At 38.0% G+C, this 19,489-nt stretch overlaps 2 protein-coding genes across 5 annotated transcripts in view; one reads left to right on the top strand and one right to left on the bottom strand.

Annotated features, from left to right (window-relative positions):
- Nucleotides 1-5,907, bottom strand: part of papolg (poly(A) polymerase gamma) — an 18,407-nt gene extending 12,500 nt beyond the window's left edge. The window contains exons 1-8 of one of the 2 annotated variants that reach the window (XM_005949238.3): nt 5,559-5,907; nt 4,698-4,856; nt 4,317-4,383; nt 2,952-3,033; nt 1,168-1,277; nt 1,010-1,063; nt 680-791; nt 473-562 (exon numbers count right to left, since the gene is read on the bottom strand). In XM_005949238.3, coding sequence (XP_005949300.1) covers nt 473-562; nt 680-791; nt 1,010-1,063; nt 1,168-1,277; nt 2,952-3,033; nt 4,317-4,383; nt 4,698-4,856; nt 5,559-5,575 — 691 coding nt within the window. In that variant the 5' untranslated portion in view covers nt 5,576-5,907. The remainder of the gene's footprint in view (nt 1-472; nt 563-679; nt 792-1,009; nt 1,064-1,167; nt 1,278-2,951; nt 3,034-4,316; nt 4,384-4,697; nt 4,857-5,558) is intronic. The other variant, XM_005949239.3, reaches the window with a different exon arrangement.
- A 12-nt stretch (nt 5,908-5,919) lies between these two features.
- haao (3-hydroxyanthranilate 3,4-dioxygenase) lies at nt 5,920-15,955 on the top strand. Of its 3 annotated transcripts, none has more exons than XM_005949236.2 (11): nt 5,920-6,006; nt 8,514-8,663; nt 8,843-8,921; nt 11,246-11,329; nt 12,547-12,653; nt 14,023-14,112; nt 14,199-14,242; nt 14,317-14,462; nt 15,265-15,333; nt 15,416-15,498; nt 15,634-15,955. In XM_005949236.2, the coding sequence occupies exons 2-11, from the start codon at nt 8,575-8,577 to the stop codon at nt 15,704-15,706; spliced, it is 864 nt and encodes a 287-aa protein (XP_005949298.1). In that variant the 5' UTR covers nt 5,920-6,006; nt 8,514-8,574; the 3' UTR covers nt 15,707-15,955. The 3 variants fall into 3 exon arrangements, with proteins under 3 accessions (XP_005949298.1, XP_005949299.1, XP_042070951.1); XM_005949237.2 differs by having other exon boundaries at nt 5,940-6,006; nt 8,517-8,663; XM_042215017.1 differs by lacking the exon at nt 5,920-6,006 and having other exon boundaries at nt 8,468-8,663.
- The last annotated feature ends 3,534 nt before the right edge of the window (nt 15,956-19,489 follow it).

Genomic DNA, 19,489 nt, shown 5'->3' on the forward strand with positions numbered 1-19,489 from the left:
TCCTTAGGGACTAAGTAAAGCGCTATATAAATACAGGCCATTTACCATTTAACTTCAACTCAGGAGTGAGGCTTAAGATGAGGAGGGTGAGAAGCTGAGTGTAGTGGTGAAGAAGGCAGATGAAGATAATAATAATAAAATAAATTTAAAAAAAAAAACGAGATAATACATGTAAAATTTTTAAATAGTCAAATATTGTTTCAAACAGACACTGGTGATTTTAAAAATTCAAGTAACTTATATTTGTTACGCCGTTATACTGTTTATTTGATGCCTGTATCCAATTTCTATTTAAACTACTTGAGTAATTAGACATGATTGCTAACGCTTATTATGTCCAATATGGCAGCTCTCGAGCGATGTGTGCATGACGCCACGTCCTAAACCTCTATCCAGGATACACAACCCAAGTGCAAATAAATACAATAAACGCAAACAACGGCAAACACATAGAAAGTGCAAGCACACATACGTTTTGCCCAGAGTTTGATGGCTCTCAGTGTCAGTCTGAAGTTCTCTTTGTTTGGCACCAGGTACAAAATTTCATCAGTTACTCGACAACCTGTAAGAAAAAAAAAAAAAGGCAGTGTTACAGTTGTGGAAATTACCATTAGGAAAACTTTGGAGATGTGTCAGTTTTAACTTAAAGCCTCAGATCAGCAGTGACCACTGAGCGCACCGTTAAGGCTGCGGATACATCGAATGTCCAAGTTTCTCAAGATGGAGTCTCCCCTCAGGTCCAGGTTGTCTGGAATGGATTGTAAGGCCAATCTGGCAAAAAGCAGGTCAATCTGCTCACACAGAGACATAAAACATTAGAGATAAAAATGTTTGCGTCATGGGATTAACCCTTCATACTTGTTGAAATGGGAAACATGACCAAAGCAACATGGCACAAAGTACCCTGCAGCAAGCATGTTACCAACACAGTAGTGTAATTAGTTTACTTTAATCAGTATGCATGCTATGATGTAATCATGATTATCATTTGGGTGACAATGAAACTCACCTCAATTCCATCAAATTTGAATTTTATCACTGGTACAAAAGCATCCTCAACAGCCTTGAGGGAGTAGAGAACAAACAAAAGGCCTCATCAACAACAAAGGACATCTGAGGACACTGTAGGTCAGTCTGCCCCCCCCCCACTGTGTCAACAAGACTTACCCTGAGATCTTTAATCTCTTCATGCTGTTTCAATTTCTCAAAGAAAGACTGGAAAAAGTCTGTTCTTTCTACATGCCGCGGAGCCACACATAAGGCATCAATATCAGCTCCTGTAAGGAGGAGTTACTTTGATCAGTGTCATCTGGATTGATCAGCAGGATAAAGGGTTGATGAATCAAATGATAGTAAAGTTGATTCAGTCAAGATTACATGATAAAACGTTATGGTTTAAAGCACAGACTTAGGAAATACTAAACTAGGTATGTAAACATCCAAAGAAGTTCTGCAACTATTGAGTACAACATGCCTAATGACTGCTCATGTTTAGTGTAAAAATGTTATGGGTTTAGAGGAAGTAGCAATGTTCAAGGTGACTAAATTACTGAACATTTATATGAGGGAAAAAAAAAAACCTGCCAAGGGGACTAGAAAGGAAGAACACGCAGGGAACATTCAAAACTGAGCAGATTTTTAACAAAGGAGTTTAAATATTGACCATGTTGATGAAAATGTTTTGATAAACAGTTGGAATTTTTTGAATCACTTAAGAGACAATTTGTGGCCAGCATAACAGAAACTGTCGCATCAGTTTGTCGAACAGCAATGCCCTTCCTCTGTTTATTACACAAATTTCAAATATAAATTGAATTTTAGCACTACAATAATAAAATCCGTTGCTTTCTCAGTCTACTTGATGGTGCTATTGGGTTTTTTTCCTAGTAAAGTCAGCAGAGGCAACTGTAGGTGTGTGGAAGGAAGTTGGGAAAACATTTTTGTAACACTTTTATAAGTGTGAGACATGAGATTGATGTGACACATGATTTGAAAGAGTGGTCATATGGCAGTAAAATAGAAGAAATCTACAATAGAATTCTACGAAGATCCCAAGATGGAAAAACAAACAAAACCAAAACAAAATCAAACACACTGTGCACCCTTAGCTTAACAGAACTATCTCCAAATTTTCTCAGGATGGTGGAACTTGGGTCCGTGATGCTGCAATGTTTGTGACCATAACAGCTCATTATCTCACACAGGACTGGTAACTGCTGTCTCACATTAAAACACCAATTCATAACAGTGCATAACAGTGATTGCATTAAGTTGGACTAAACTGTAATACAGATCAGGCTGTCATATGTGACATCGCAGGTTTTTAATGACAGCATGTTTGCACTACATTTTCATTCCGCAGCAACTAAAATTACTGAAATGAAAGACAAAGAACTTCATTTGCAGTTTTGCAATATGTGATTGCTCATTACTAAGAAAAATATTTACAATTACAATAATATATCAATATATAATATATTCTGTCCGAGAAAGCAAAAGGTTGAAATATAAAATACTGCAAAGTTTACATGCTAACCAAGTAACTTTAAAAAATGAGAAGAGTGCAAATCACTATTATACTCTTGTATTTAAATAAAGATTTTACCCTTTTGTCACACTGGCCAGCTGTTTAAAACAATGGCAGACTCAAACCACATTCACACCAGTGTTTGTTTACCCAGTTTTCTGACCCCAAAACTAGCCTTTTCAAAACCACTCAATAGCACAGGAACATGACAATGACAGCGACAGCCTTGTGTTTCAGTGCGGTCAGGGAGAGCTGAGCTTTTCAAAAACAATGTTGCACACCTGCTTGTACGGGGTTCTGCAATAGGTGGTAATAATGCTCAGCTAACACGCTCTTTTTGTGCCAAAAGAACCAGCCAATCATCATACACTACAGGTTTCATGTTGACAAGATGTTAAATTATTAGAGTAACAGATACACATACCTTTTGTGTGCACTCCAAGTCGGTATGAACCAAATGTAAATATCTTGCCCCCAACACAGCTAATAGCTGATGGTGGAAGGTTCTGTAGAGCAGAGATAAGAAACCGTGAAATCAGTATGACTTTTAACAAAACAGAAGAAAGTGTTAGTGTCACTTTAGTGTCTGATTAGACAGTTTAAGATTAAACACTTCATAAAGCACTAAGCCCCATCATCTTCACACAAGACAGGGAATACACTTGGTTGGAAATGTAGAGAGATGCAGACACCAAAGACCATTTGTGCTTTACTGCACAGGTATTTATTATTTTGTAGTGCAGCTGAGTAGTCACAAAAATTGGCAGGCATGTGGATGCCGTCATATGGCTCTGCATATTCGTGGACGAGGAAACTTTAAAGCAAAGATTATACTCTGCTGGTTCAATAGACACCTGTTATTTATTCTTTAAAGGGTGCTTGCGTAGTTGGTGCCTCTGTAGCACAGTGTTTCTGTGGGGTCACAAATAAAGTGCTAAACACGTGGACATCTGCAGTGATCCTCATGCATTGTTGATAAAGCTCATTTCAATTGAGCGCTTTCCCGTTAATCCAATAAAATGTCACACCGCTATGAAGAGTGGAAAATTCTGTAAAACTCTGCAAAAATTTTGCCTAACTCAATAAACAGTTAAAAAAAAACAAAAAAAAAAAAACAAGCACAAGCATTAGACAGTAGAACAGCCCTAGTCTTAAATGGGATTTATGGCCCAGTGGTGGTGGTGCGGTCACTGTCCACTCCAGGCCTGCAGACAAGCTTGTCATCAGCGTAGTGGAGGTAGTGTACAGAGTATGTGGTAGAATTGATCTGTGGGCCACTCTTGCTTGTAAGATTTTTGTTCCTCCAGACACAGAGAAGATCAAACTTCTGATGCACAAAGAGCTGAAGTGAAACCAAATGTTTAAAAAAAAAAAGAAAGAAAGAAAAAAAAAAAGTAGTGCCTACAGTAGCTAGGGTCTGTGTATTTCATGCTGTATTTTTTTTTTCTTTTTATCTTCGAATTCTTTTTCCACAGTTCACCCGTTCCCAGCGAACTCCACTGTTGCTCCCTTCTCTATTCTGGCCCACTTGTCAACTAATCAAGAGTAGGATGACACATCACCCACTTCCAGCGACAGGCAGTCAGGACTTTGGAGGAGTGTGTGGAAGCAAATATGATTTAGGACAGTAGGTTTGGGGTGGGTGAACACCTCCCAAACCGAGATGCGCAAACAGGCAGACACATTTTTGGGACCGTAAATCTCACTTCAGCATGAACATAAAATGAACTCTGGGGGTGGAAATTGGTAATAGGGTTAGAAATCATTCAGCTTCCCAAGCAGAACCTACCTTTAACTCACTGATCTCTGCAATCCATTCTTTAACAAAGTTATTCAGCTTCCCAAGAACTGCAAGTCTGAAAAGAAAGACTTTTTAGCTGACACTTCTTTCACAATCCTTCATTTCCACAAATTCATTGAGAGAGTGAAAATGATTTTCACAAGGTCACCTGTCTTAAGAGTTTACATGCCCATGTACCATGCCCATGTACATTCACTTAGTTAATGTGCACATCAAATAAAATGCAGACAATAGATATCAGAGAGGCTTAGTTTAAATGCTTATAGCTCTTCAAATCATAGGTTTTTAATCAACATATTCAAAAACTGTATTGTGGTGATTGGTATATTATTAACAAAGAAAGAGGGAGAGAGAACATGCATTCCTCACCTATGGTTGAGTTCTTCTTCATCTTCAAACACTCCAAAAGGTTTCATTGCATCGCAGAGCTTCTTGGTGTAGTGGTGGTCTATTTCTCGTGGGGGCGCGAGGCTAATCGCAGAGGTGATGCCATAGTGTTTCTGAGGCTGCTGCCCACTAGGCATGGTGCTGCGATAAACGTGGTACAACAGATCAAAAAGCAGATACTACACCACCACTTAGCACACTTTTTTTTAAAGTTTCAAGCTCAGTAAGAACAAGACATGAACCATTACCCAACTCGTTAACAAGATTTCAATAAACACCAGTCGGGTTTTGCAGTTAGCTTGTTCTGTTGCCGCGAACACTATACTGTGTAAACACTCCACAGACAGCAACCTGATTAAATCACATCTCTCACACACAGCAAGCTTTAAATCCTTAGTTGTGTGCAATGTCGAACTTGGAAAGCGAGTTGACCAAGACAGCAAATTTAAAAAGTGCCACTATTCAACCTCTCCTTACAGCGTGCGAGCGTTAGCAGAGATGCTACAAACACGACGGGAAGCTAACAATTTGGCTAATTTAGCAAGTTGGCAAAACGTTAGCCGGATGCTACGGAAGAATTGGTTTAAGTAACGACTCGACAGAAAGACATTTTAAAAGTTGTCATTTTCCCAAATAAAACCAACAAGTGGAAACTGTGCGGGTATTTTGACACATTTACTCTGCAGTTTCCCACCAGCGACAAAGCGAGACAGCCAGCAAACGAAGGCTGCAGGCCTTGTTGTGACAGTTTGCTAACGTTAGCCGTTAGCCTATTCTTCAGAATTGTCTTAAACGCGGGCAAAATCATTCATGAGGAAAAAATGTCTCACATGCATAACTTACCTTGACATTTCTTTCATGACACTCTAAAAAGCTTGCGCTGTTTTTCTGCTGCAAATCCGTAAAAAACACAAAGAAAGTCAGCAAGTGGAAATGATAACAGCCTCGACCTGATTACAACAATGGTCACTTTCCAGAAAGCAGTTCAAAGCTTCCCAGTGAACCGGAATTAGTTCTTATGTGTGAACATATCGGTTCGTGTCTCTGAAAGAATATTTATATCTAATTAATCCGCAAAAAGCAAGGACTTTTCGGTTTCTATCAGCTAAACACACGTCCAAATCTTATATGGAATTTTTTGAACCCCAAATTACAAATGTGACGGTGTTTGCTGAGACAACTGCGTGCAGCACGCTGAGCAGAAGGCACCGCCTCAGTGAGGCCACAAATCACGTGACCACCGAGGCCTAGCTTGAACCTGATGAGCCCAACAAAACACGAGCGGATGCAGGTAGCACTAACATCCAATTTTCTCTTTAAAAAAGTGTATCAGGAATAACATATAAACTATAATCAATACTTAAATAAATAATAAGCTTCAAAACGACTAAGTATAAAAATATATAATGCGTTGATTAGAGGTCACGTTACTAATTTGAGTGTACACAAGCTAATATTGGTTGTGATGGGTTAAAAGGAACACACAGGAAGAGAACCAATTAAGTCTTTATCCCTTCATTGAATGACCCCGCTTAAACAGTTTTCATAAAATTAAAAGTACATTGAAAAAATATTAATTGAATTGTAATTGATAGACGCGTTCTGACTTTATGTGCAGTCTGTCTACAAAATAAATACGTCGTAACTGTTGTGTTGTGATGATATTTTATTACCTTTGTGACCACGAGGGGGGGACCGTCTCACAGAAAAAAAACAATAAATAACAGATGCAACAAAATATAGCTTTAGTTACAATAACTAGATAAATAAAAGTATTTTCTTTCTTATTTCTTATTTTGTTTATGGCATAGAGTTAACTCAGACTTTCACTCTTTGAATAAACTGGCGGAAATTCCTTTAAAAGCATCTACAGCGAGTTTAATATGTTTTTGGACAGTGGTAGTTTAACTTTGTACACCTCTGCACACCAGTACGATGGATTTGAAAGGATAAAAAAATGTGCCTTAAGTGTAGACGCAGCTTTTTATTGAATGGGGTTAACAGAAGTAGTATAACCATGTTCCCAAGCTCTTTTTTGGGACAAAATACACTTTAACTGTCTAAAACATTCCACATGACTGTGTGCACTTACACGTCTTCATTTATCTACATTTTGATAAGTTACCTAAAATTTCATTTCAACAGCAAAATCTGTTTATGCTCTCGATAACTTACAGCATATACTTTTTTGCTGTATATGTTTAAAAAATGTGAGCTACTTGTAAAACTGTCATTTCAAGTTGGCCCACTAGGAGGCAGGTTTTTACTTACTAAATATCTCTGAACAGCACTTGAAGGACTTCTTTGTTCATATTCCACTGAACTTCAAATTTCTGATGTACTTGCTGCTCACTGGTCACATAATTCTTCAGCAAAGAATATATTAGTCACACAATATAATACGATAAGGAAGAAGCAACTGCTCTTGTGATGAATCTTGCTCAACATATCTTGGCAAGAAAACACTGAAAACACGACAGAGCTTGCATCAAAAACATTGTCAATAGTATAGTTAATTGTTTTGTTTTCATACTGAAGGTTAAGTGATTACCAGTTGATTAAATGTCTTAACTCTTAAGCACACTTTGTACAGCAGATATGATACTGAACAGATTAAATTACCATTTTCACTTCAGTTTTCTTTGTGGTGGATGTTTTTGTGGCTTTATGTAAACTTGGCTGACTAAACCTGACTCTTTTTATTGGTCAGTGTATTGTTTGCCCATGACCAAATATCTCACACAGACTTTCATCTTCATTCATCGTTGATTCTCAAAAGTTAGTAAACCCTTTAGAATGTCATCTGCTGCGACCTGTTGGGGTTAGGTTCAGAGAAGCTCTTCCGCATGCCTTGGTTGTAATGATTATTCAGTTACTGTTTCCTTTCTACCAGCACAAAGCAGCCTGGTTTTTCTCCCCTGACCTCTGGCACACACAAGGCATTTCCCCCCAGAAAAGTGTTGCTTTCTCTTATTTGGGCCATTCTTTGCAAACTTCATAGATGGTTGTGTTGGAAAATCCAAGTAGATCAATGTTTTCTGTTCACCATGTTTGTACACCCATGTGTTTTGTAGCTTTTGAAGTGTGTGCTGATAATGAGCCAGAATGGCCTCTGGTCCCTCTCCTCTTCAGGCTGGAGGATGCAGCATCCACAAATTCATCCATCCATCCAGAAATAAAATAAAAAGTTTGATTGGTCTGACTGACCCCAGGACAGTTTTCTGGTTCGAAATGAGCATACAGGTCGGATTTTTAACTTTTATGCTATATTGAATTTTAAGAAGATGCTAAATATTTTACATGTTATACACAATCCCCCCCCCAAAAAAAAACACCACTGAAAAAACAGAGAACTTAATTTTATTACATGAATTGGTAACATAAGCAAGTTTTTTGTGTTTGTTTTAAAGTCAGATCAACCCAACAGTTTTAGATTACACAAAATGCACAATAAGTGTAACTTGTGTGCTTTCACTTAAATAAAAATAGAAAATTAAAGGAACGGACTTTAATTACAAGTTGATTGAAACCCAACCAAAGTATACAACCACCAATGAAGCAGAAAACTGAGTGAGAATAATTTTTTACCTCAACTAGACCTCAAATACCCTTTGTACAGCATAGGCCGGGTAAAAACTGCTCCCATCGTGGCGTTGTGCACGTTGCAAAGGATTCCATTTGGTCTGCAGGACAGCATTATGTTACTTATTAAACAACAACCTTTAACCCTTGTGCTCCACCCCGATTTGCTTACTCCCACTTCTGCATTTTGGACTTTATGTGTCCTCTTGCTTAAAGCAGTCATAACAGCAGACAGAGAGTCCCAGAGGTTTCATTCTGCAGCACAAATCACATCAAAATGAACAGCAGTACTCTTCAGGTCAATGTGGAACACTGGATTGCAGAAAATCAGAATGCTTTCCTGCCCCCAGTGTGCAACAAACTCATGTAAGTAACACATTTACTCTTAGCTACACTCTCACTCTTTATTCTTTGTGAATTGAGTTTTGTAATTATTGAGCAATGTGTAATTTATGTGGCGGTTTGAACACTTGGGATTCAGTCAGTTGAACTGCGAGGACACGCAGTGCATGCACTGACATGATTTTAATTCCTCTTTGTCTCAGGCACTTCTCCCAGCTGCTTGTCATGTTTGTCGGAGGCCCTAACACCAGGAAGGATTATCACATAGAGGAAGGGGAGGAGGTGAGAGTTGGACTAGTCTCTTTTTTTCCCTCATTCCAGCAACAAACATGGACTATGGAAGCAGAAGAACCTACAATTTAATACAAAAGACAACATTAGTTAGCTTCTTACAGTTTTTCGCAAAGTTGCTTCATTTGTTCACGTGTTGCAGTGCTTGGTTAGGCTATTTGGCCAGCTGCTGCTACTGGGTTTTTTTGCTTCTGTGTCAAAGTATAAAGTGTGTCAGCTGACAGCCACTTTCACAACATTAAACATTCACTGATACTGAATCATGACTCTTGGATACCCTTTTTAGTGTTGTGGTAATTTCTGACATGGTCTAAAAATACAGATCTTTTCTGTCTTTTTTGACAGTTACTCATGATTTTTTGGTGAAGCTGCAAGTTTCTGCACATTAAATTTTAAGCTTTAAAACAAAGTTGGTGGCTTTAATTTAAGTTGGTTCATATTAATTAAAACAAAGCATCACGAAGGCCCTTGGTGGGTGTTGATGCAATGTGATTTCTGCCCAATGCTCTGAATGTTAAAATGAAGAAATTCAATGAAGTGCAGTCAACGGCAGGAGTAACTAGGACTCTCTTAACATAACATAATTATAACATAATTATATGGAAACTACAGTTCTTGTAACAGAGTTTGTGTTTAAAAATAGAAAGGAAGAAAGATTAGATTAGAAATGCCATCCAGTAAGTTTTGATGCGCTTGGCAGATTGTGGGAAAAAAGAAAAACCAAACCAAACCCACTAAATGCCTGAGCCAGTCTGAGGAATCTGACTGTCATAAATATTTATGCCATAACACAGGAAGATAAGCTTCTGGTTTGGCTCATGAATGTTATTATTATTATTATTATTATTTCTATGGGTTTTCTTCTTTTGATTTTAATTGATTATTTGATTATCCATACATTTCTTGTTCAGTGACTGAGAGAGAAACGTGTGCCTACATCCTGGAGACTGTTGTCATGCTTCTTGCTGAACACCAACTGCATCACACTCAATCAGTTGAATCAGAGTCACTTATGAGCTCTTTGTTTGTAAATCTAAACATGGTGTTTGTTCAAACAGGCCATGAAGTAAAGGTCAGCTGCAGCTCCAAGAAATGCCCACTCATATCAGCTGAAGGCTCGAGTGATACAATCCACACATCACATATATGGCTATATGTGGCGCTCTATTTAAGCTGCTTTGTCAGTTGCTACACATCTGCAAGCCACTTTGCCACCCACCTCCCTTCCATCTACTCCTTTCATGCTGTATCTGACTTAGTAACTGTCATTTTTTTGTCATTAAAGCCTGTTCTATTAGGGTCCTACTGCTGCTCTACCCACCTCTGACCTTTTAGTTTTCATGGATGAGCAGGGTGGTAAATATGCTGCTCAAAAAAAATTAAAGGAAGGTGATATGTGGACACTACAGAGGTAGTTCTTGAGGCAGTTGAACTCCTCAAGGATGACAGAGCAATATGTGGCATTGCCATAAGGTTTGCTGTGTCTCCCAGCACAGAGACAGGCAGTTTTTCTAGGAGAGCTGGACAGGGCCATGGAAGGTCTGAGTTGCTCTTCGTGCACGACAATACCCACCCAGCTTCATGTGGTGAGACATTCCAGGCAGTTCATTGAGAATGAAAGAATTACCACTTACAGGCCTCCATGCTCACCTCTGGGACCATCCGATGCCACCAGGTTGCACCTCACACTATCCAGGAGCTCAGTGATGTCCCGGTCCAGACATTCTAGGACACCATCCGCCATCTCAATAGGAGCATGCCTGACATTACCAGGCATGCATACATGCTGGTGGAGTCCATACAAACTACTGAGGACCATTTGATTGATTTGCTGCAATAAAATTTTGATTTTGGTAAATTAGACTAGCCTGCTGCATTGTTTTTTTTATGTGATTTTCAGCATGTCCTCTCTAGGTTAATAATTTTGATTTTGATCAATCAGTGTAGGATCTTTTTGTTCCTAACATGAAGCACGGAGTGTCTACATTTCTGCCAATGGAAATACTTTTGACTAACGTAGCTGAAAGGATTCACTGCCCTTTAAGAAATATCAAGAAGCTAAACATAATATTGACATTTGATTCCTTGCATTTGGGACCCTCTGTGTTATAGCTCCTTCTTGGTTCTTTCAGTATTGATGTACTACATTATCCAGACTGAGCCTTGACTGGTTGGTCTGAGATGTCTTTATGTTAATTGTGACTAACCGTTTTTCCACAACTGAAGTATCTGCTGATGCCTGCAAATAAATATTTATAACATGTATTTAACCCACTGCCATTCTTCGTTTGTCTTTCTCTCTCTGTTTTAAGTAGTTATTCTACCAGGTGAAGGGGGACATGTGTCTGAAGGTGATTGAAAATGGTAAACACAAGGATGTACACATCAAAGAGGGAGAGGTAAGCTCTAAACTTTTATGTTTCTGCTTCGTACTTTGCTGTGCACAAATACACATTCATTCATTCAGATGGAATTTAACTGTAAAATTGCATAAAACATAAAGAACACTTTTTTAAAAAGCATTAATTAAGCTGTTTATGCAAGAGCAGCTGCAGGATTCTACCTCTGGATGGGTACAGAGTAATTTGGTCTGGGCCTTTTAATTGCACAGATTATTATTTTTAATACTTCTGCTACACATGTGTGAAAAGATTAAGAAAACAATTCCCAATCCATCATTATTAATTGTGAAGACTGAGACAGGCCGTCTATTCACTTAAACAAAGAGATTGTAATTAAATATCAGATGAGTGAGAAAGAGTGAGAGCTGCAGAGCCACTGAACTTTACTGAAACTTTCAGCTCGAACAACCATTTATTCTCCACATTTTTTATACTTTCAAAAGAAAATATATTTGATGCATTGACTTGCATGCTGTAGCCCCTTCCTCCCATTTTACACTGACAGACCCTGAAGTATACTCCTCCTGTGAAAAGGAGGAAGAAAACCTGCGAAAACCAATTTGTTAACAATTGGGTTTTTCCCGATGAGACTGGTGTAAATATCTTTTAGACATAAGGAAGTCATACAAGTTCAGTAACCCATGTCACAACCTGAGCCGTCTACAGCAGCGCCCAAATAAAGCAGAGGAACGTTTCTTCACATTGTGCTGAACCGCGCTGTGCTGCTCAGATTTAACAGGTAATTGTAAATGTGAAACAGGCTGTAGTGAATAGTCAGAATTTGTCAGTGATAATGTCATAAAAGCTGTCTACTAAAAAAACAAACAAACAAACAAAACCACATTTAGTAACTGAAGATAAGACCTAAGAAAATTCTTCTCACAGCCAGTCGGGATGGGCCCAGGTCTCTTAGGCCCCCCACAATGTAGTGTGTTAGCTCTAAATTTGTAGTAAGATACTTATTTAACAGAGAACATAGAAATTATTTGGTCATCTTTCAAAACAGGAATAAATTTTTTTTTTACACATAATAGTGAAATGCTGGTTGAGATAGACAACTGCACTAAACCCTCCTGGAAACTATTTTTCTGCTCCAGTTCCCATCGCTCTCTGCTGATTAGAAATAAGGAAGCACAGCAATCTTGTGCAATAAGCTTTATCTCAGGTGAATCTGCTTCACTGTGCATTCCACTACTTTTTGTCTCAAATTCTAGATGTTTCTGCTGCCAGCTCGGATCCCTCACTCCCCCCAGAGGCAGGCTAACACCGTGGGCTTGGTGATGGAAAGGAGAAGACTGCTCACTGAAACCGACTGCCTGAGGTTCACTGCTGTGGCAGTTTCGATTTTCTGCATTTTTTCTTAGAGAGTTGTTGACAACAGAAAAATGATGAATGGTCATAAACATGACAGGACACTTAAAAAGAAAAGATTCTTTGCCCTCATAAACACGAGGCAATACGTTTAATTAAAACTCAGCTGACATAAAAAGAGGTTTTTCAAAGATCAGTAATGAAACGTGTGGTATAAACTGTAAACCAGTTAAATATATTTTATTTGACCAGATTCGATGTAAACGTGAATGTTTACCTTGTAAGTATGTAACAAAGTTACATTTTTACAACAAATAAAATCAAATTCAAATGTCAATTGGAGGGCCAGGAGTGCCAAAATCATTAAATAAATACACAATTAAATATATAATTTCATTAATTAAACATGTCATTAATTAATTAGAATAGGAAATAAATAAATAAATTATTACATGTTTTGAATAAAATGAATAGGCAGTAAATTAATTATTTATGTAATTAATAAATTCCAAATGTAATTAATTTAGTAAACATTTAATTAATAATTTAATGGTATTGCTAATTAATTCATTCTGGCACTCCTGACCCTCCATAAATCACAACCCGGCTATACTCTAAAGCAGGGGTGTCCAACTCCAGTCCTACTACCACTCCAGAGCTACTGTCCTGCAGCTTTTAGATGCATCCTTGTTCCGACACACCAGAATCAAATGAATGGCTTGTTATCAGGCCTTTGCCAACCTTGGTGCCATGCTGAGGAGGTAATCCAATCATTTGATTCAGCTGTGTTGGAGTCGGGCTGCATCTAAAAGCTGCAGGATAGTAGCTCTGGAGGGCTGGACTTGGACACCCCTGCTCTACAAATACTCTCCTTACTGTCTGTTTTTCTCTATACAGGACCATAATTTACTAAAAAGACAGCATGCTGTATTAAGCAAGACTTAAAACTACACTCATAAAAATGTATGACTTAAGCTACTTTAATTAATTAATCAGTTTTCAAGTACAAGCAAGAACAAAAATAAGTAAAATGTAAAATGTCTAACTTTATCGAATCTGGTCAAATAAAATTTATGGGACTGGTATACCTCAGATTATACCCAGCACATTTTGCTTAATGATTAATTATTTAAACAAATAAACCTTTAATGATATGTATTTACACCACTGGCTACATTTTTTATATATAAATGATAAATGTTAAGTGATGCCTTGGATTTAATTAAGTGGCTATCTTCATCAGCAGCTACTTTGTTCAGTTTTATTGTAGGGTCCTACAATAGATAAATAACAATGTTATTGAATTGAGTCTTAGATCTTAGTGAAACACATTTGTCCTGTAAACAGATTTTTATGTTAGCATGTATTTGTGCTCTCAGGTACTATGTAGACAACACCACTGACATCCTATTTCAAAAATGGTTCTACTGTCAGGATCTAGGAACCCAGCTGGTGCCAATAATCAAGGAGTAAGGCATCTTTTCATCTTTACAAGTCATACTCAGATCATGCTCTTTCTTTTAAGTATGTTGACTTGACTGCATTTTACTTTCAGGTTCATGGCATCCAAGCAGTGCAAGACAGGAAAACCTGATCCAAGTGAGTTGTTCAGAGGAAATTGTAAGTCCCTGTAAACTTTGAGCTGGTGTCATTGTTTATTATTGGATGGATAGATGAAGTCTTCAGGGAACCTCCTTTCCAGCTGAACACCATGAACGTGATGACGCCCTTCTCCTTCAAAGACTGGCTGGAAAAACAGAGGCCGTCTTTGGGGAATGGCAGGCCCATCGACATGTTCGGAGCTCAGTTTGAGACTGAGGTAAGAAACCTAGTGCCAGGTAATGACCATATATGAGATGGTTGATCAGGGTTTTTTTCAGCCATTTTCAGTAAAACATTTCATTTAGGCCTGCACTCATATATAGTTACAATTTTGGTTTTCATGATTTCTTTCAATTGTGTTTTTTTCCCCCCAAAGTGGAATCATTGCACAGCACGCATCTTTAATTAGTTACAAAAAACCCCCCAAAAAATGTCTTAAATCCCCTCAGGGTCAAACGTGTACAAACACACTCAAATATAAACATACGTTCACTTATTTCTTTTAATAAGCAATCCTGAAGGTTCTGCAGTGTCCTTGAAGACCAGCTTCTTGTCAGAGATCGTGGTTGACTGCTGGCAATGGTTGTTTCTTTTTGCCAGTATAAACAAGATTTGTTTGAAAGCACTAAGTAACTGTAGGTTGCAAGATCACACCTTAAATAAATATTTGTAAGTACAGGTTTAATGTGTGTGCCACCACAAGAAGACACAAATTGTCTCCCTCACATGAGAGGGTATTGGCTCGGACTTTCAGGGACAATCCAGGGGCCACAAAGGCACAAGCCTACCCTGACCTGGAAACTACTGGAACAAAATTACTATGACAAAGTTACATGCCCATGATGAGTGTCTGTAAACTTCTGACCACAACTGTATAGTACGGTCTATCCGGCAGAAAGGATGTTTTGATACTAAAAGTACAAGTCAAAGGTATAATTATTGTTGAAATAACAGGAGACTAGACGTGTTGTAGGTAATGATAGTGATAAACAAGACTCTTTTTACTGCCTCCCCAACAGGCGATGGTGTTCGGACCTGGACTCACAGAGATGACAACACCCCAAACTGATGTGTGGGTTTGGCAGTTGGTATGTATGCAGAGTCTGTCCCAACAGTCTGTCCCTGGACGCACATGTAAGTCTCCCTTCCTCTTCTACATCTCTTTCTTAGGAGGGATCTTCCACAGTGACTATGAACGAGCAGGAGTTCAGTCTTCCTGCAGGAGACAGTTTGCTCATTCCCGAGCAGAGCCAGTAAGTCAATATCAAGTTGTCAGTAAATCACAAACTCTTTCACTGAGTGTACAAATTATTGGAACAAAAGTGTTGAAAGTGAACTCTCCAGGGTTTCCAGTGTGGTTTTACATGCAGTGACTTTCTCTGTCGTAGATACCAGTGGCAGAGAGCTGAGGGGACTGTCGCCTTGGTTGTGATCCAAAACCCAGAGAGGAAGAGACCTTAAGCATCAACCGTCAAATCACAGCTGCATTGAAACATATGCTGGGAGGGGAGCACGTATTCTTTAAATGAGCTCGAACAACTGAAAGTGTTTCATGTATAAAACAAATACAGTAAGTAGCATAGACCATTTAGTAAGGGTAAACAGTATTAATAAACAATTACAAAATGATGCTATATTCTCGCATTCATCAATCACTACATGTAATTTTATGCGAGTAAAATGCATAAATAAAAACATCCTCATGTCTGAGCATTTGTCTTTTCCTTGTAAGTTGGCTGTCACTCATAAACTGCATTTCTAGTGGCTCTAATGACTTAAAAACACAAGTTTCAACAGGTATCGGGAACATAACACTGTTGTCAGATGAACTTTTCCAACGAACTGCTTCATAGCCACCTACATGTTTTGCGTAGTTTCTTACAAAACTGACATGTAGAACCTGCTGCTGTTTCAAAAACCTTTTAGGTGGAGGTGCATGGAGGTGAACTGATACAGTGAGCTAACAGGAATTTGACTCCTTAGCAGGCTGTCTGTTCACGTCTGTTCACGTCAACCAGCAGGCTGACAGTTTCGGAGCCAAACCCAATGCTTTGTTTGGATTTTTGTAACCAAATTAATTCTGTTTAATAACATTACGGTCGTATCTAGTGTTTCTTTTACAATTACTTAAAAGAAATGAATTTGATTACTTCCCAGTAAAAAGTAATTTGTTATGCTGCTTTTTGTTCTTATATTTCTTTCATGTTGCTCAGTAGCATGTCCTGAAATACACTGTAACATAATTACCAGTTATCAGTATGAACCTTCGGCTACAGTCCCAGATAATAAGATAAATCCTTTTCTTAAAAAGAGCAGTTTTTCTTTTAAGGTTACATTTGACCACAAAACAAAGTGGAAAAGCACCACATAGACTTCAAAGTGTTGCCACTGTGATTGTAAAATGAATGCTACAGCGCTCTAAGCTTGACTACTCATCACTCACTTTGTTACATGGTGATAAATAAGATGTGTCTCTGCTGGCTCTGTGCTGGCACGTTGTTTGTGTAGATGTCTGCAAAGACCTGATGTTGTGTTAGCAGTACAGTGTGGCTGTTTCTGTCCTGGACACAATTTGTGCTTTACCATCACCCTCCTGTGTTTTTATGCAATGAAAATAAAAGTAATGTTGGTATTTCCACTCCTCCGTTGTAGACTGCTCCACCCTGTCTATTCCCTGCACATCTTAGTACAACTGCACAACTGATGGTAAATGCTACTGCGCTACGTCCAGTGCAACTGTAACGCAACTGCAGGCTAAACAGAAAACCATGTTTCATATTTTTCTTTCCTCTCGTCATGTAGAAGATTGCAGGAAGACATAATGATGATGTGATTTCTCAATTTAGTACCGTGAGGCATTACATTGCTGTGTTCATGAAAAACCTATTTTATACAAAAATAGATGTAAAAACAAATTAATTTAAGCATCACACCCCAAAATTTACATATATTTGTAATATAAGTAACCTCTATGTCATACCATTTCCCTGGTCACCAAAACAGTATGGAGAAATTTACAAGGAAAATTTGATATTAAAAAAGACACAACAGCAAGTGTTTTTAGGTCTAAAATAAGGCCTTAGCAAAGCCTTTTCCTTCTGTTACCCTCATTGCTGCTGTGAGGTTTTCCTATAGATTTCAACCACCTTCATTTCTTAAAATGTCTCAGATTTTTGTGTTGTCTCACTCTCTTTTCTTTTGTTTCCTTCCCCCCGGATAGCAGAGGATGATTAAAATGAGAAAATTAATTACATTTTAAAGTATTACAACCATAAATGAATATAACTTCTTGCTCTGAAAAGTGAGTAAATCTTCATGTAAAAATTATTTATGGATACTTTTCTTTTTACTTTTCTTACTTGTAGCTGTATTAATCGATACCCTCAATCATTAAATACTCCTCAATCCAAGCATGAACTCTAAGTCACATCTGTATTAGAAAGCGCTGTCCTGCTCACTGAGAGGCATTTCATGGACTAACACATAAAGACTAAATGATGTAAACCCTGCAATAAAAGTGATTAAAGAATGTGAAAACTGTAGTCTCCCATCAGACGTAATTGTATGTGAGTGTGAGAGAAAAATAAATATCTACAGAAATAACATTATGTGCTTTCCTTGCAAGATGACTGTCACTCATAAACTTCAGTCCCAGTGGCTGAAAGGACTTAAAAACACAAGTTTCAACGAGTATCAGGAACGCAGCCTTGTTGTCAGATGACACTGCTGTTAGGTGCCAACTGCCAGGTTCCTATTTAATCACCACTGTTTAATGGAGTACGGGATTTCCCCCAGTAATGCACAAATGACTGTAAATGAGTTCAAAGCATATTTGGCTGTGAGATGCCAGTCATAATTATCGATGGCACCCAGACTAAAAAAACAAATACAAATATTTTTTTAATGAACATTTTCTGAATTGTTTTCACTACACTTTTCCCATGGACGCGTAAGCTATAAATTAAGATCCAGGAACGTTGCCCTGCAATAAAACGTTCCAGCTAGGTGGGACAATATTTATTAATAAGTAATGGGAACTATGGGTGTGGAGCTTGCTGCGCTGGACATTTCTGATTGGTTGAGTACTTGTCTTCTGCTTTTCAACCACCTACATTTGTCATGTAGTCTCTTACAAAGCTGACATTTAAGAACTGGTGACACTTTATAAATCAGCAGTGTAATTAGCCTTCGGTCGACAGTCTGAAAGAGCCTTTCAATAAAGATTTGAATTGTTCCAGATACTTTGGGGGTGGCAGTGCGTAAGCTTAATGATGTTATTGTCATATATGAAGATAATTTAAAGCCCACTTATTAGGTTTTGTCTACTATTTTATTTAATCCCAGTGCTGAAATTTGAGCTTGTTTGAATTCAGAATTTTACTGCTTTAGATGCACCAGCAAAAAATGTTACCAGGAAGGCACCAATCACAGCACAGCCAAATGTACAGGGCTAAACGCACAACGCAAGGCACGTGTTTGTGTTTTTGACTAACTGGTTTCTGGTCTGACACTTACTTTTCAGCATTTAGCTACATTTGTGGACATTTCCTGTTTTTTATTCTCACTGTTTGTTTAATTTTTGCTCCCATCTACTACTTTGCAGGACGCTTTGTCTCACGTTATCTGTGGAGACTTAAATAGGCTTGTGTCTTGTCTTGCATAGGCAGAGCGTAAATCTATGTTTGCCTTTGTGTAATGTGCATAAAAGTGCTGAACCACGTGTGCTGTTATTGTTCAGTTTTTTTTAAAAATACATACACTAACTTCCTCATTGCAAATCGGTACAAGCTGTTTTAAACAATCTTTTTAAAGGATGAAATATTGGAGAGTTCCTTGTATGCTTACGTGCATGAATTTGGCCTTGAAGCTACAAAGGGAAGAGTATTTATGTTGCATTGAGAGAATAGATTGCTGGAGTTTCTTCTACTTTCAATGAGGCTAAACATTTAAAGTAAAACTGCTTCTTAAAGCAAAGATATAAAAAGGTGAGTGTTGACTGTATTAAGCAATTGGATTCTTTTAGCTTAGTGTGAATAATCCTTTGGGAAAAGATCAAAGGATGTAAGAAAGCTGGCTTCACTTTCTCAATAGTTCAAAGCTCATTGTTGATCATTCTTTCTGTTTTTATTCACTTTACTATAAAACTACACCTGCTGTTTCTTCATAATATTTTATTTTTCCAAGTGTCCAGGCTAATTCATATCTGTGGCTTTGTGTAGAGACTTTTTGTTATCTTATTTTCCA

This window comes from Haplochromis burtoni, unplaced genomic scaffold (assembly GCF_018398535.1).
Source record: "Haplochromis burtoni strain Fernald_Lab_line unplaced genomic scaffold, NCSU_Asbu1 Contig_643, whole genome shotgun sequence".
Lineage (NCBI taxonomy): Eukaryota > Metazoa > Chordata > Actinopteri > Cichliformes > Cichlidae > Haplochromis > Haplochromis burtoni.